Raw genomic sequence first — 17802 nt, 5'->3', positions numbered from 1 at the left:
AATGGGGGAGGGTCAGAGAGAGGGAGACACAGAATCTGAAACAGGCTCCAGGCTCTGAGATGTCAGCACAGAGCCCGACGCGGGGCTCGAACTCACGGACCGCGAGATCATGACCTGAGCTGAAGTCGGCCGCTTAACCGACTGAGCCACCCAGGCGCCCCTTCATGCAGCATCTTTTTAACCAAAGTAATAGGAGACAATGTTGCTGTGACACTATTCATTAAACCAGAAACCCAGTAGTGAAGACAAAAGGTTTTTTATGTAGAATGCTGGTACTTGAGGAAAAGCCTGTTTCATTAGGAGGGGTTGAGAAAGTAGAAGGTTCCTTTGTGGAGATTGTAAAAGGGATCTCTTGGTACTTTCAAGGGCTTCAGATGTTGATGGCACTGGTTCTTCATGATGTCTCACTTTATTATGCCACACACTACTTTGGCAGTCATCAGGCAAGCTTAGGCTACATTTTTAGTTCCCATATGGAAGAAAATAAGAGAGAGAACAGGAGTTTTATGAGATAACTGAGCAAAGTTGGAACAAAGGGAGAGAAAAGAGGATGCAAGCTGGGGGTGGAGGGTGGCTGAGGGAGACTGCCAAGTGCGCTGTCCCCACTAGGCAGAGGGAGGGCGGGAGGTGCCACCAGAGCCCTGCATCAGAGGTCAGAGTCTGCCAGGAGGTGCTGCCTGCCAGGGCAGAGGCATGTGTGGGAATACTTGTGTGAGGGTCCTAAAACCCTGTACATGAGACTTTGGACTCAGGGACAGTTCCCTCTTCCAAAAAGAGGGAGCATCAACCCTGCTTTACAGACTAGCTGTGATAATCGAAGAATGGTCCTCCAGGAAGCCTGAAAGAGAAGAGGATGAGCCTGAATATTGGGAGCTTTTCTTCTCTGAATACTGAAGTTTCTAAATATTGCTGGAAGCTGGGAGAAAGACTTGGATTTAAAAGTGAGAATCTTTTGCCTCAAAATATATCATGAAACAAAAGATAACTTTGAACTTGCCAACTTGATCCAGTTGATGACTGTTAAGATATTTTAAACTTTCTTCCTAAGCAACATAGAGGAAAGATGGGCAAATAGTAGATGAATGTCCTCTTCTCTATTGGGGCCTTAAAAGAAATAAACCACTGAAACGTAAGGCTCCCTTCTCAACTGCTGAGGTAAATCCTTGAGGGAGAGAAGTCAGAGAGGCAGGTTTTGCTTTCATGGGCAGGAGCTAGTGAGAGTATTCTTAGGTGTGAGTCTCCATGACACCTGCTAGAATGGCTGAAAGTAGTGTGGATTCCACTAAGTGTTGCTGAGGATGTGGAGAATACTTTCTTCGTGGGAATGGAGCAACCACTTTGGGAAAAGTCCTGGAAGTTTCTTACACAACTAAATTTGCACTGAAAATCCAACAGTTCTATGTTTGGACATTTACCGATACATTAAAAAAGAAGGAGAAGGAAGAGGAGGAGGAGGAGGAGGAGAGGAGAAGGAGGAGGAAGAGGAGGAGGAGGAGGAGGAGGAGAAGGAGAAGGAGAAGAGAAGGAGAAGGAGAAGGAGAAGGAGAAGGAGAAGGAGGAGGAGGAGGAGAGGGAGAAGAAGAAGAAAAGACCTGGACAAGAATATTTAGAGCAGATTCATTCATAATGATGAAAACTGCAAAGAGCCCTCATGTCCACATGAATGAATAAACAAGTTAAGATATATTTATATAGTGGAATACTATTCAACAACTAAAGAAGAATGAAATTAACATGGGATCTCCAAAACATACTGGATACCTACTACATGACTCCATTTATGGGGAGTTCTAAAGTAGGCAAAACTAGGGGCACCTGGGTGGCTCAGTCGGTTAAGTGTCTGACTTCAGCTCAAGTCATGATCTCACGGTTCATGGGTTCGAGCCCCACACTGGGCTCTGTGCTGACAGCTCAGAGCCTGGAGCCTGCTTCAGATTCTGTGTCTCCCTCTCTCTCTGCCCCTCCCCAGCTCAAAATAAACATTAAAAGATTTTTAAAAAATTAAATAGGCAAAACTCATCTATAGTGAAAACAAAAAGCAAAAGAGTGGTTGCCTGTCAAGATGAACCGGGCAAGGACGTGAAAGAATATTCCATGGTGATGGACATAATCTATATTTTGATGGGAGTATGGGTTAAATGGGTGTTTGCATTGGTCCGAATTTACTGGACGGTACTAAGCTTTGTTCATTTTACCGTGTGTAAATTGTACCTTAAAATAGAAAAAACAAAGTATTGAACTCTGGTTAGTTAAATGCATGCTGAAATGTTTAGGTACGGGTGAAGAGCAAGGATGAACATGGCTAAGATGGATTGATGGGTAGATAAATGCAGATATGTGAGAAAGAAAGTTGTCTGAGTTTGGGCTACTACAACAAAAATACCGTAGACCAAGTGACTTCACAGAAATGTATTTTTCACAGTTCTGGAGGCTGAAAAGTTCAAGATCAAAGTCCATCTGGTTCGGTTCCTGGTGAGAACCCCTCTGCCTACTTTGCAGACAGACACCTTCTTGCTGTATCCTCACATGGCAGAGAAAGAAATCATCTCTCTCATGTCTTTTCTTATAAGGGTACTATTCTCATTCATGAGGGATCCACCTTCATGACCTAATTACCTCCAAAGGTCACGCATCCAAATACCATCACATTGGGGATTAAGGCTTCAGCATATGAATTTTGAGAGAATACACACATTCAGTCCATAACACAAATAAAGCAAAATATAACAAATGAAGATCCTGGGCATAATGTGTAGGGGTGTCCACTGTACAAATATTTCAAATTTTCAGTGTATTTGAATATTCTACAATATTGGGCAGAAAGCCTAGTCTGGTCTGTAATAGTTCAGCTGGGTCAGGTGGGTAAAAATAAAATGTGAGCCTCAGCTTCTGTGTTTGGAATTACATTGTTTTTGGTTATGTTGATATCTCAAGGTCCAACCTTGTTCCCCTGACTCAACCTTGGACGGGATAGAGTACCAAGCACCTACACCTGAGGGCATCTTCTGTGACACCCTCCATAAACCACATCCATCCCAAGAGAAAGTATGTGGCTAAGGCACTGCTTGATTTCCAATGTTAACCTTTTCTCTGTTCATCCAATGGGTAGATGGATGGGTGGACAGGTAGAGCTAACTAGCTAGCTAGCTAGGTTTGTATATCTATATTTACATCTATCTATGTATCTTTTTCTATCTTTCTGGAAAGTGCCCATGTTATAAACTGCTGTGTTTTTTTCCAAATAATAGGTGGTCTAGGGATGATAAAATGGGCTATTTGAAAATCACTGAAACTATCCCATAGACCTCTTCAGAAACAACATATTAATGAAGAACATGAACTAATCTTAACAGTGTGACAAGAATCATGCCAGGCATTTTCAAGGCAATACTTCATTTAGGATGTGTGGCCAGTGTTCAAAAATATTGTCATTATTGCTGTTAAGGTAGTATAGGTTAGTCTGCAAACTGATGACAAGGAATAGTCTCTACATCTGTGCATGGAGGATGGTCCAGGTGAAAAAAAGCAGTTTATAGCATCTGGTGGACATAAGAAATCCTAATATGCATTTACAAATGATTTTGAAAAAGTTCCCATGGAGAATTAGAAACATTTGATTATCCTTCAAATTTGGCTTCATGGGAAAGCAATTCACTAACAATTTAGCAGCTCTGTTCTGCCTGCCACCTAATTACTGCATGGCCTCAACATTTGACTTAACCTCTCTGAATTTCATTTCCTTCCCTATTAAATGAGGTTAACAAGCTCATGTTACTCATACAAGTGCTATGTTAAAAAATATATTAGCTATATTCTGTTGTCAGGTTCTCTTTCTCCATCTTTATTTTCACTTTGTCTCCTTCTACAGTGCATTACTGCATTGTGTATATGTGTGTATATAGACACACATATAATGGTTCTTGTCAAAAACTATCATTAAGATGTCCCCTCCAGTTAAAAACAACAAGTTCCCAGCCTCTCAGCATGTGCATGATTAGCCACATGTGATAATTACATCCCAAATGATAATACTTACAGCAGCAGCATATTAACCTTGTTAGGCACTCACAATAGCAGAGACTAGAGCAAAGAAAAACAAAAAAGCATAGCAAGCCGCCTCATGTCGAGTGTGAAGAACACGTGGGATACAGGGGTGGGAGGAGGTAAGCTATACAAATGGAGTACAAGGGAAAAAGGACTAAATGAAAATAAACAGATATGGAGCATACCACCTTCTTTTAAAGTTCTGGTGCCAGTTTCAGCTAAATATAGTGTTTATTAGTAACCACTATATGCTCAGAATTATGGCCAATTCAAATGAAGATTTATATGTGGCACTAACTTAGTGCATAGGTGATATTCCTTTACTTAATTCCCACGATAATATTTTTAAATTTTTAATGTTTCTTTTTGAGAGAGAGAGAGAGAGCGAGGAAGAGCAAGCAAGCAGGAGTGGAAGAGGGGCAGAGAGCGAGGGAGACACATAATGTGGAGCAGCCTCCAGGCTCTGAGCTGCCAGTAAAGAGCCAGCTGAGAGGCTGGAACTCATGAACTGCGAGATCATGACCTGAGCTGAAGTTGGGTATTTAACCGACTGAGCCACCCAGGCGCCCCTTTTTAAAAAAAAAAATTTAATGTTTATTTATTTTTGAGAGAGAGTTTTTACATTTTTTGAAATGTTTGTTTATTTTTGAGAGAGAGAATTCCCACAATAATATTAAAGTTAGTCAGAAAATCTAGACAGAAAAGCAACAAGGGGGAAATACGGTAACCATGGTATATGAATTATATCTCAATCAAACTGGGGTTTTTTGTTAATTTGTTTGTTTTTCATTGTTTTGTTTTTTTTAACCAAGTTACCTGCAGAAGAATGGCAGTAAGACTGAGGAAAGACTTCTCAACAGCAATGACAGAAGCCAGAGGACAAGGGGACATTATTACCAAAGTCTCAAGAGAAAAACATTCTCAACTTAGTGTTCTGTTTGAGTGAAGGAAAAATAAAGATATTTTCCACAAAGTTTGAAAGAGTTTGTCACTGAAATAACCACTGACTGATATATTTCAGGAAGAAAGAATTGAACTTAGAAGGAAATAGTGAACTTTAGGAAAGAATAATGAACAAAAATTGGTGAACATATAGGTAAATATCAGCATGTATAAACTGCAAAAAATAAAACAACAGGAAAATTACTAATATATTTGGAGTATAACAGCAAATGGAAATAAAAATCTAGGTAGAAATAACATGAAGGTTGAGAAGGGGAAGTAAAAATCAAAGAATTCTAAGATCCTTATATTGCTTAGAGGAGGGTAAAAATATTGATTAATTTTAGATATTAAATCAAGGAACATGTTGAAATTTTAATCTAACTTTCAAATCAATAGAGGGAGTAAATTAGAATAAAGATAATTCAGTGGTTCCAATAGAAACCAGAAAAGGATATTTAAAGGCATAGAAAGTGTAGAATAAAAAGCACAAACCAAAACTATAAAAATAAATCAAAAGATATGTGATATAATAAATGTAAAAGGACTACAATTGCTGTGTAAAAGATAGATATAACACTGGATTGTTTCTCTTGCTCCCAATCTCTCCCTGTTTCCCCTCTGCACATCTTGCCACTCACACTGTAGTTTATGTTGGGCCCACCTAGCCTCATAATGTATAAGGAAAAAAAATACTAATTACTAACACACTGAACTTGGCTCAAGAATACAAGAAGGATTTAACATTACGAAAATATGCTTGTGTAGTTCACCATATTAACTGATTTATGAAAAACCATTAGGATTATCTCAAGAGGTACAAAAGAAGCTTTTGATAAAATGCACTATCTATTATTGATAAAATTTCCTGAGGGGGCTCCCTTCAGGAAATCTAGAAGTATAGACATCACAGGAAAAATGCTGAAATGGTCTGAGCTGTGTGTGCAAGAAAGGAGTGATTCTCATAAGGACGGTTGAACACATGCGCAAAACCCCTACTTTGCCATCTGCTAATGCCTAGACACATGCCTCTGGAGAGATGTGGCTCCCTTTTTCTTCTACCTTCCAGTCTCAGACAAGTAGCTTTCATTTGTGGGATCTTACTGGCAAAAGATTTAGGGAAGTGCAGTTTTAAGTTTTATGCCCCTTTGGTACAGGAAAGTGCTTAGAATGGTGGAAACAGTGTTAAATATCAACAACTAATATGCAATATGGAAGAGAACTTGCTAAACCTTGATAGTGGGCATTTAAAGAAAATCTGCACTAACTGTCATTCTTAATCCTGAAATCCTTTATTAAAGTCAGGAACAAAATAAGGATTCCCACTGGCATCACTCTTACTTGATATTAGACTGGAGGCTCAAGGCAATTCAGTAGAATAAGAAAAAGAAATATAAATTTAAAACATGAGAGGAAGAAACAAAGCTGCCATTATTTGTAAAAGTATGATTGTCTACATTAGGAAAATCTACAAACTTAAACTAATAAGTTTTTCATACAAAACCAATTATTTTCTAATACATCAAGAGCAGTTAGAAAGTAGAGTTTTAAAACACTACTACCTATGACAGTAAGAAAATATCTAAGGTACCAAAGGATAACATTAACAAAAGACAAGAAAATTATGGAAAAAAAATACAAAACTTTTTGAAAGACACAAGAGAACACTAAATCCATAGGTAAACTATGTTCATTGGTAAGAATGTTCTATACTGTGAAGACAACTTTTCCCAAGTTTCTATCCAGTACAATCTCGATCAAAATCCCCGGGGGGTGGGTGGTTTTTGTTTGTTTGTTTGTTTGTTTGTTTTTGGTATATTTTGCTTTATGTCTTTTAATAGAACTTTACAAGCCGATTGTATGTTCATATGCATAAGTCAGCTAAACCAAGCAAGAGCTTAAAATAATGAAAAATGTAAAAAAGACAATAGAAGGATTCTCCCTAGCAGACAGCTAGGCATATTATAAAATGATGATAATAACTATTATCAGGTGAGCCACTCAGGCTTGGAAATTTGGTATCTGACATTGTATTACAAATCAGTTGGGAGATGATGGGCTATTTAATGAATAATGCTTCCAGTATGGAAAAAAAAAAAAAAAAAAAGATCCCTACCTCACACCACACGCAAAGATCAATTTCTGGTAGATTAAAGATTAAATATGAAAAATAAATTCTTATGACTCATAGAAGAAAATATATGAGACTATTGAGTTTGGGTAGGATTTCTTAAATAATTCTGTTAGTGCATAAACTAAAAAGGAAAACATTTATAAACATGACTCCACAGAAATTTAAAGCAGTTACTCTACAAAAGTCACTATAAAATAAAAAGGTAAGCTACATGCAGAGAAAAGATACTAGCAATAAATATAAAAAAGATATTTATCTAGAATTTATAAAGAACCAGCAATCCACTCCTACATATATACTGGAAAAATTCTCAAATTTTGGTAGTGTAAAATATAGAAAAATATTCACTGAAATCTTTTCAATTCTTGGTTATTACACACAAATATCCATTAATTAGGAGAATGGACAAGTGAGTTGTAGTTTAAACATTATATATCTGTTAAAATAAATGAGTCACAAGTATATATATCAATACAGATAATATAAAAAACTTAATGCTGAATGAAAAAAGGCATGTTTTCAGGAATAAATACAGTAAAATGCTAAGTACTTTAAATGTGCAAAATACTATTAAGTATATTTTGTGTATATTTATGTCTATTATATGGTGAAAGTCTAAAAATATACATGAAAACGATGAACTCCAAATACAGACTAGTAATTACTATTAGTGAGAGAAGCAATCAAATAGGATCAAGGAGGAATACTCAAGGATCTTCAATTATAATATTTTATTTCCTAAAAATCCAACAAAAAGCAAAAGGTCAGTGGTAACTATAACAAATGCTAAATACCACACATCTGTGTGATGGGTATTTGGGTATATGTAATATTGTTCTCTATTCTTTTCTGTATGTTTAAAATATCTTGTAACTATGATAAATTAAAAGAGAAGGGGAGGTTAAATGACTGAATTCCTTTCCCTTGCCTGGTCAATCACGGTGCCCCACCCCTGCCCCAAGGCAGAGTCTATGGTACTGCAAATAGGCAGTGTTTCATATGAGCTCTATAAGTAACCAGTAGGGTATTGTGCTGTTTCTTTGGAAAAATGACTTCTGAGTTTAAAATGACATAGTTTTGTGCCATGATAAATTGAGGATTATGTACTATTATAATTTTTTTGGTATGCATGGCATCTTCCTGTATGGAGAAGGAAACAACTGGTAAAAGAGACAATGACTGGTAAAGCAGTTGACACAGCTGAGTCAGAAGAGCAGCATCCAGTTCTATCAAGGAATCATGACCCATTGAAACTTTAAAAAAAATTTCTTTTTAATGTTTATTTATTTTTGACAGAGAGAGAGAGAGAGAGAGAGAGCGCGAGCGTGCGCGCGAGCACCAGTGGGGGAGGGGCAGAGACAGAGGGAGACACAGAATCTGAAACAGGCTCCAGGCTCTGAGCTGTCAGCACAGAGCCCGACGTGGGGCTCGAAGTCACAGACAGCGAGATCATGACCTGAGTCGAAGTCGGGGGCTCAACCGACTGAGCTACCCAGGTGCCCCAACCCATTCAAACTTTTGATGATGTTTTTGAGTTATTTATTAGTGCCACTGTGGGGCATTCTGAATACTCATCCATCAGAAGATAAAATATTGCTTGGTGGTGTTTTGTAGCAAGTATTATCAATTCCAAAGAATTAAAACAGAATTCAGTTAAGTTGTATATTTACTTGACCCTTTCTTTGTCAATTCTGACTGGTGCTCATTGGAATAAGTCATCGAACCCCAAAAACCCCAGCACTGTTTCTCACAGGTAGAATTTCCTGGGCACAGCCTTTGCTCTGGACAATTAAAAATAAACACATCGTTAATGCTGAGGAGAGGTTCCCTGGAGCTGGAATAATCAGCAATGTTTCTCTTCTTTTGGTTAGGTGTCCTCAGACTGGATTGTTCATAAAATAATTATTGCCCTTTTTTGTCATACACATTCAATTCAGCTTCGGTGATGGTGGTTTAGGAGTAAATGGCCTTTCTTATAATTAGAAAGGGATCTTGTGACGGGATAAAGATTGAAATTGCACTTTGTGAAATGAGCAAGTCTTTGTTTGCAAGATGATCTCAATTCCCACTGCCATAACTGACAGCAGAATTGCCAGAGCAGTTCGGTGACTGGGTTGAACTTTTCCTGTAGGAATCATGTAGCTGTACAGCTGCGGAAACACAAATTCACTCCTCCATTGTTGGTTTTCTGACAGCTTTCTCTGTAGAGCAGTTTGAAGAGTGGAGAGCCCTGTTTCTGAGACAGAGAAGTGTTTTCACACCTGAAGTGTAATTTCACACCTTGTGTTTCTCAGCAGATAAGTGAATAAAATAACACATCAAACCGGAATAGAAAAAGATCAACATAGAAAGAAAACTGCAGGTTGTAATTTGTTTCCGATCTTACAATGCTCTTGTAAGGAACTGTAAATTACAGAGATCTGGATTTACACTTTTAAAAGTTTGACTGGTTGGTAGGTGGGAAAGTGAGCAGTAAACACTAACCAGCTTTCAGCCTGCATTGAACAGAATGTACAGAATGATAGAATTGGGGAAACGCCCTAACGTTTTGTTTTGTTTTGTTTTGTTTTCTAAAGAATAGGACACACAGAAGTTAGTGGTAAAAATCATAGTTAAGGGGTGCCTGGGTGGCTCAGTTGGTTGGACCTCTGACTTCCGTTTGGGTCATGATCTCGTGGTTTACAGGTTCAAGTCCAGCATCGGGCTCTGTGCTGACAGCTCATAGCCTAGAGCTTGCTTTGTATTCTGTGTCTCCCTCTCTCTCTGCACCTCCCCCCTCACGCTCTGTCTCTCTCTCCTTCAATAATAAATAAAACATAAAAAAAATTTTAAAAAATCATAGTTAAGAGAGGGTCAATAAATTGATAAATCAAGTGATTTTAATAAAATATAATTGTAGGGATAATCTTCTTTGTAATTATTCAGGAATTTTAGCAGAAGGAGAGACTATGTTAGTAAAATTTGGCTATTTTCTTTCCTTTCTATAAGTTACTAAACATATGAGGCTAGTCACCATTTTATAGCATTCTAGTACAAGGGGGTATAAAACAAGGGGTTTATCTTCATTTTTCAAGTTTGAAAACCCAAGACCAAAAGAAAAAAGAAAGTCAAGCCTCCTGGATAGTCATGTACATTCATTTCAAAATATTTAATATTTATTGAATGTCTACCATGTGTTAGACTCCAGGCCAGGAACCAGGGGTACAGTCATAAACAAGGCAATTCCTCTCTCACACTGATAGCCTTGCAGATGAGTAAGCAAGCAATGACAATGCTGGGTGCTAAGTCATGAGATAACCTGAAGCTAGATTTTGATGGACCACACAGAAGGGTTATCCCGGTCAGGGCAGGGGCTTGTGGTCAGCAATAATTCCTGGAGACAGCCACGTCCAAACAAAACTAATGAATAGAAATCGTGGGAAGATAAATATCACATGTGGTATCAGAGCATGTAGAGTTTGTGCAGAAGTTGAAAGGGAGAGAGCAGGGTGGGTTGGAGGGGTGAAGGTACTTCAGTGTAGTGGGAATGCAGCATATAAAGGCAACAGTGGTGCATAGTAAAACTGGAAGGTAAGAGGGTCAGAGTGTGTGATTTATACCAAGACATTTAGTTTTGATCCTGTGACTAGTGGGAAGTATTGAAGCCTTAGTCTTTGTCTATTAGTGAGTGACATGAACAGATTTGCATTTTACAGAGCTCCTTCTGGCTGTGGGATTGGGCAGCCCAGGGATGGGAGATGAATGAAGAGACCTGCTGTATTGCAGGTTCTGATAGAGGCTGGTGACCCAAGCTTGCAGTGCATGCAGAGTTCAGTGGCTTCGGGAATGGAAAGCAGTGGGCAGAGTTGGGAGCTATTTAGGACATAGAATCAACAGAACTTGGTGATTGCTTGGCTAGACTAGTGGCGAGGAGCCAGTCTTGCCAAAAATGTAGTCCAGTAGTATTCCATTGTGTTTATAAACCATATGTGGTTTATATGAGAAAGAATGAGATCCTGCCGTTTGAAGCAATATGGATAGAACTGGAGGGTATTATGCTAAGTGAAATAAGTCAGTCAGAGAAAGACAGATACTATATGTTTTCACTCATATGTGGATCTTGAGAAACTTAACAGAAGACCATAGGGGAGGGGAAGGGGAAAAAATTTACAGACAGGGAGGGAGGCAAACCGTAAGAGACTCTTAAATACAGACAAGAAACTGAGGGTTGATGGGGGTGGGAGAGAGGGGAAAATGGGTGATGGGCATTCAGGAGGGCACTTGTTGGGATGAGCACTAGGTGTTGTATGGAAAGCCAGTTTCACAATAAAGAAACAAACAGACAAACAAATAAATAAAAATGTAGTCCTGACTCCTGGTTTGGGTAATTTAGTGGATGATGCTACTGTTCACAGAGATGGGGAATCCTGGAGCAGCAAGTTTTTAAAAGCTGGGGACACGATGAGTGAGAGGTGTGTGGAATGTGCTCAATGTGGTATTGAGCTTGGGATCTTGCTCTTGGGATCTTGAGCTTGGGAGAGAAGTCTAGGCTAGAGATACAGATTTGGTACTTGTCACTGAGTGGATAAGATGGTCCAAAGAATATAGAGAGAGTGAGAAGAGAAGGCAGTCTGTGATCTTGGCATAAAACAGTATTTTGACTATTAAAAGAAAACACTCCTGGAACAAAATGTATATATTTATCTTGTTACATAAACAAAATGTGGATGAAGAACCATGCATGTCCACAGACACCATTGCACATATACTTAGGCATGTATACACCTCTGTAAATGTAGAGCTTCTGATGAACATCAGCAAGGTGCCTGTTGTGGGCTGCATGAAACATTCAACGTTGAAGCTAATAATCCCTTTCCTTAATAATTCATGGAAAATATGTTAGCCCTGCAGCAAACACCAGGCCCAAGGATGCTGATCAATGTGTTAAAAAGGAAAAACTTGGAGCCCATGTAAATATTACAACACAACTAGCAGAACAGAAAGCCCTGATGTTTTCTTATTTGTTTTTTTTTTCTTAGATACATACGGGAAGCTCTTTCTTCTCAATTCTGTGGGTCAAGAGATGTCCCGCTGTAAGACATCCATTCGACGTGGTCAGCCCAATCCTGTCTATAAGGAGACCTTTGTTTTCCAGGTGGCCCTCTTTCAGCTCTCTGATGTCACGTTGATGATTTCCATTTATAACAGGCGCACTATGAAGCGTAAAGAGATGGTCGGTTGGATTGCTCTGGGCCAAAATAGTAGTGGAGAAGAGGAACAAGACCATTGGGAGGAAATGAAGGAAACAAAAGGTCAGCAGATCTGCAGATGGCACACCTTGCTCGAATCCTAGTTCTGCCAACAGGCATTTGTGTGCTACGTATGGCCCGGTGACCCGCCTTTTAGCCACTCATACCAACTCCTCATATGCTGGTGGGCTTTTTAAAGACAGGCTTACAAATAGGGATTAGGGTCTTCTAACCTCTGGGACATTCTGGGCAGGGTCTTTGGGTCTCTCGAAGGTTTGATTTGAATTTAAATATTGTAATTTAAAAAAAACCCCACATACACATGGTCAAGTGTACTTGATGGAAAATTAACCATAGTTGAGAACAGTGATGAGTCAATTTGTGTTCGTACGTTAGTGTATCTGGGTTCAGCCTATGGAATAAAGCTTTTCTTGCTGTCTCTGTTTGCTTGAAGAATAACCTGAGATTTCAGGGGAGCTGTTAAATCTTACTATTTGTACCCAGGTATGTGTATGAACCAGAATTTTGTTAATATGGTGCCAAAACCCCCCAAATACAGAAACGAATCAGATGCTGAGGCTCATAAAAGAATGTAACTGTCATCTATCATTCCCTATTTCACATTTTTGTCTTTATGAAAACACACCTCATTTATTTACCTAATAAATGTTATAAACGTGTACTTATACAACACATTTCTATTCATTATATATATACCTTTCTTTATCTCACTTATACATTGTGGTTTCCTGTGAGATTTTGTTAAATGAATCATTTTGAAGGTTAAAAAAAGAGTTTAAAAACATTGTTGAAAGACAACTTGTCTCCTTTTCATTTGTAAGATTTCCAACTTGTAATTTTCAAGGTTTTTCTGCCATTTTTCTTACCTAATATATTCTTACAGAATGAGAAGAAAACCAAAAGTACCTATTGAAGTCATGGATTTTCTGATTTTCTGAATTGGGCGTTTTCCTTTAGATTACACTTTTTCTATATTCAGTGGCATATACCCATACATATATTTTGAACATACACCTGCATGTAAACCATATTCTTTTTCATGCACTATTTTCCATGATTAGAGCATAGTAAATGGTACACAGTGGGTCTTTAATAAATGTTGATTTGATTGACTCTTAGATGTGAACATGTTATGACACCTGTGAATGAAGAAATATTTGCAGCTTGTATGAAATGACACTGAGTTCTTTTTCTGAGCATTTGAAGTGCCTATAATTGTCATTTCTCACGGCATTTGCGGTAGCATATATTAGTCACTCCTTGCATTCCGGGCATGTGCCATTCGGAACGCTGATCTTGTGTGGTTATGAGCATGAAATTTTATTTCCCACTTTGACATATTTGTGCAGTGCATGTTTCTTTTTCTTTTGCTTATGTCTGCATCCTTAACTTCAGTTACCTTAAATTGCCAGTAATAAAGAAAGGGAAGGAATGTGTGTCCGTGTAGAGCCGGTGCCTGTCGCACGGCTCTTCTGAGCAATTGCTCAGTTGCTTATTTTTAGCTTTTATGTTTCATTGTTGACTTTTTGCTGTCTGTGAGGAGAGTGATAGCTAGTGATGGATGTATACAGTGAAAAACACAGAACTCCTCCTCAGCTCCACATTTTGACAGATTGTAAACGTAGGCTGTAACACTTGAAGAACATATTTATCCCTCGCAGTGCAGTGTGGAATGGTTATCCTGACAAGAACAGACTAGGGCACTGGCTAATTCTACTGTGATTTCACATACCAACTTGCGAAAGAAGTGATTTCCTATGGAAGAATAAGAATTAGTAAAATAAATTAATACCTTAATTTCTTTTTAGGTCACGGGAGTTCCATCCACAATACTGCTTCGTTATTGGGAATAAGTAATAAAACCATGCTCCTTTGGGTTTTTACCCTACCTTTCTTTGGAAGACCTCAAAGTGCTTTTCCAACATTATATCCATTAACTGCTGAGTGGTCTTTGCAGTGTGGCTGTGTCATCGAGTAGAACTGAGTGCAATTGATTAAGTAGCGGCACAAAGAATTGGCTTTTCACAACCCTTACTCTCTTCATGCGCTTGTGTTTAAAAGGGAAGTAAAGCAGCCTTGTTATGCTTTCCTTTATGCAGAAACATAAAAGCAGCATTCACTTTAAAATTTACATTTGAAAAAAACCTGCATATATTGTACTGACAGTCCTGGATCCCCCCCACCCACCCCACCCGCGCCTCATATTTTCCTGTTCTGTGTTTTGCTGCATCCCTTGTTTTATGGTGCCCAATAATCACCTAGACTTCATTTTCTGCCTTGACCCACCCACTTTTAGGGCTTTCTGCTGGTGTAGTGAAGATATCCTTGTGTGTTTGATCTTTTTTCCAATAGTCTGTTTATGAGACAGTTACAGGAATGTGCAGCATTTTAAGGGATGAGATGCCTGAAAAGCATTTTTAATTTTTTGTAATTTTACTATGTGGGTGCTATTCACCATGTAGGATGCGTGTACATCTTGAATATACAGCAATCTGAGGCTGATTGTGTAAATATGAAATGCTAATGACAAGATACATTAAAATATGAGGCTGAAATTTTTTTTACATTGATTCGAAATTCTGGTGTAGCAAGATCTTTTGATTTTGTACATTTTCTCTCCCTTATTTGCTTGGCAAAGTCTAGACACAATGCACTTAACATGTTTTTCTTTTCACTAGAGCTCTTACATCTACCTTCGCTTTTTAAGAGTTATAAAAGGTAATTAGTTGGTTCAGCAGTGAAAAGGCTGCTTTTGCCTGTTTTATCTAGCTAACAGTTAATATCCCATAGAGACATTTGAGAGTGAGGAAGCACCAGCATTTGTTGCGTGAGTAGTTCCTTCCATGATTTTTCCTAAAGACAGTGATTTTTAAATAACAGGGTAGAGGGTAAATGATGCTCTAGGTTTATGGTAATCTGCTTTCTAGCCTGTCTTCTTTCAGGGCATTGACTTACACTGGATCCAGAAGTGCTGGTGTCACCAATCATGGTGGTAACTCTTGTGCCCCCTGCTCCCCTCTGACTATTGTTGAGTTTGTAAATGGGCCATTCACCAGGCAGGGAGGCATCTGCTCTGGCTTCCCTCTCCTTCACTGGCTCCCAGTGTGATGCAAGTTGTTTGGGACCGTTTTGGCTGATGTAGTGTAGTTGTGGAGGGAGGTCTTGCCTTCCTTAATGGAAGAACTTGTACCGCCATTGGATGTATTCTGCTTGGCATCTGCCTGCACAAAGTTGGAGAGAGAGTCCACGCGATGATGGCAAGGGGGAGAAGAGAGCAAGCTCCCGCGTCTTTGTTCACGTTAGGCACCGTGTCCTCTGCTCCTTCTTCAATGACAGTAACTGATTGACTTCAGCACTGATGCTCTCCATAGTGTGAGGTGCCTCAGCGAGCCTGAAATGGCCTCTGCCTTTGCAGGGTGGGGGCTTGCGCTGTATTGTGCAAACTGTTGGCACCTCTCAGGCAGTCACTGTACTTTATATCCTGCTTGTCCTAGATGGTCTTATCTGAGAACCAAAGTTCTTTTCTTTACAAGTAAAGCATCATTTAAGTTGCAGCCACCATCAAGTTAAGAGAGAGTGCTTCTCTAATGGCCACAAATTTTATGAAACTGATGGTTCAGTGTGGACATTGAACTGTGAGTTGCCCCAAGGCCTGGCTCTCCTCTTGCAGCAGAGAACTTAGTACAGTAAGATCAGAAAAGTGATAGAAAAGAATTATTTGTAGATGACATAAAACCACATGGAGGGTGGGGCGCCTGGGTGGCTCAGTCGGTTAAGCGTCCGACTTCGGCTCAGGTCGTGATCTCGCGGTCCGTGAGTTCAAGCCCTGCGTCAGGCTCTGTGCTGACTGCTCGGATTCTGTGTCTCCCTCTCTCTCTGACCCTCCCCCATTCATGCTCTGTCTCTCTCTGTCTCAAAAATAAATAAACGTTAAAAAAAATTAAAAAAAAACCACATGGAGGAATAAGCTTTAACAATAAACAGGAGTAGAAAACACATGCGGTATCTCCTCCCACTTTAAGGGAACTGTGGCCAAAGCACATTCTGTTCCATTTGATCCACAACAAAAACATGACAGATAATCCGGAAATGGCAAAAGCATTTTGTCTTGAAAAAATCATGCATTTGTTCAAAAGAAAAGCTAGGCAAAACTGTAGAAAGCAAAGAAATCATATAGTTTGCATAGGGAAGAATTAAAGAATAAATACATATGCTGGATACCTTTAGCCTCCACTGGCATATTTTCAAGAAGAGTAAAACCAACAAACCAAAAGACATTTCAGATTAACTAGCTATCATTTTTTCACAAGTTGTGGGATTCTCAAAAACACTTAAAGATGAGGGAAATGAAACTGGTCTAACGTAGCTCGAGGAAGTTGGCATGGGCTGCGGTCTCAGCCTGGGTTTGAATGGAACTCCACTAGCTATGTGGCCTTTTGAAAATTAGTCAATCTGTGTCCCTGATTCTTCAACTGGAAAATGGAAAAGGTATCTACCTCATGAGGTTTTTGAAAATATGGTAATAAAATAACAGCATCGAGCCTGACATATAGTAATTATTCAATATCTACCCCACCCCAAGCCATACTTAAAAAAGAATAAAGCATTTAAGATTTGTTTCTCTGTCTAGTGAAAGTAAGAGTAACTGTAGAAAAAGGCTAAAAACAATTTTCAGATACTTTAAAAAGGATAGACTCATAAAGCTGGTCTGAATTTACAAAGGAAAGTAGTCTTAGCGGGCAACCTAAAAAGAGATAAGCCTGGTATATTGAGTCTTAATAAATCCCAAATGAGATTTAATAACCAAATCTTTTTGTCTTTCACCCCCTTAGTCTGGAGGGGATGCAAAACCTTGGTGCTTGTGTGCACATCTTGCTAAATCAGACACCAGGCCTCTCTTATGCCCATTTCTTTTCTACAAGATGTACATTGACCATATACCCATGAAAAGAGTGACAACTTGAGTATACATTTCAACTTTCGTATGAAAAAGAAAATAAAAGAAAAAAAATAGTGTGGCAATTTACTGACACGCATTTAAAAACAGACAATTTTTTAGCCCATGTTATACACCCTTATAATATCTTCATAGGCAAATTTTTAAAACTGATCCAATAGGGGCGGCTGTGGGGCTCAGTCAGTTAAACGTCTGACTTCTGCTCAGGTCATGACCTCACAGTTTGTGAGTTCGACCCCACATCAGGCTCTGTGCTGACAGCTCAGAGACTGCAGCCTGCTTCCGATTCTGTGTCTCCCTCTCTCTCTGCCCCTCCCCAACTATTACTCTGTTTCTCTCTCTCTCAAAAATAAATAAAAACACTAAAAAAATTTTTTTTAATAAAACTGATCTAATAATGCAGCTGTCAAGTCATCTAACTGTTTGGAAAGTTCTTTCCAGGACCGATTATTTACCACTGTGTCCCTTGGGAGATC

The 17802-nt window shown here is 38.9% G+C and overlaps 1 protein-coding gene across 1 annotated transcript in view; it reads left to right on the top strand.

The window, feature by feature from the left end:
• SYT16 (synaptotagmin 16) overlaps positions 1-14539 on the top strand; it is a 101779-nt gene extending 87240 nt beyond the window's left edge. Inside the window, exon 6 of the mRNA XM_049611539.1 lies at positions 12139-14539. Within this exon, the coding sequence (XP_049467496.1) occupies positions 12139-12452 (314 nt within the window). The 3' untranslated portion in view covers positions 12453-14539. The remainder of the gene's footprint in view (positions 1-12138) is intronic.
• The last annotated feature ends 3263 nt before the right edge of the window (positions 14540-17802 follow it).

The sequence above is a fragment of the Panthera uncia genome, assembly GCF_023721935.1.
Source record: "Panthera uncia isolate 11264 chromosome B3 unlocalized genomic scaffold, Puncia_PCG_1.0 HiC_scaffold_1, whole genome shotgun sequence".
Classification (NCBI taxonomy): Eukaryota; Metazoa; Chordata; class Mammalia; order Carnivora; family Felidae; genus Panthera; species Panthera uncia.
The sequence above is the reverse complement of the archived record's forward strand: the minus strand, read 5'-3'. Positions and strand labels throughout refer to the sequence as shown.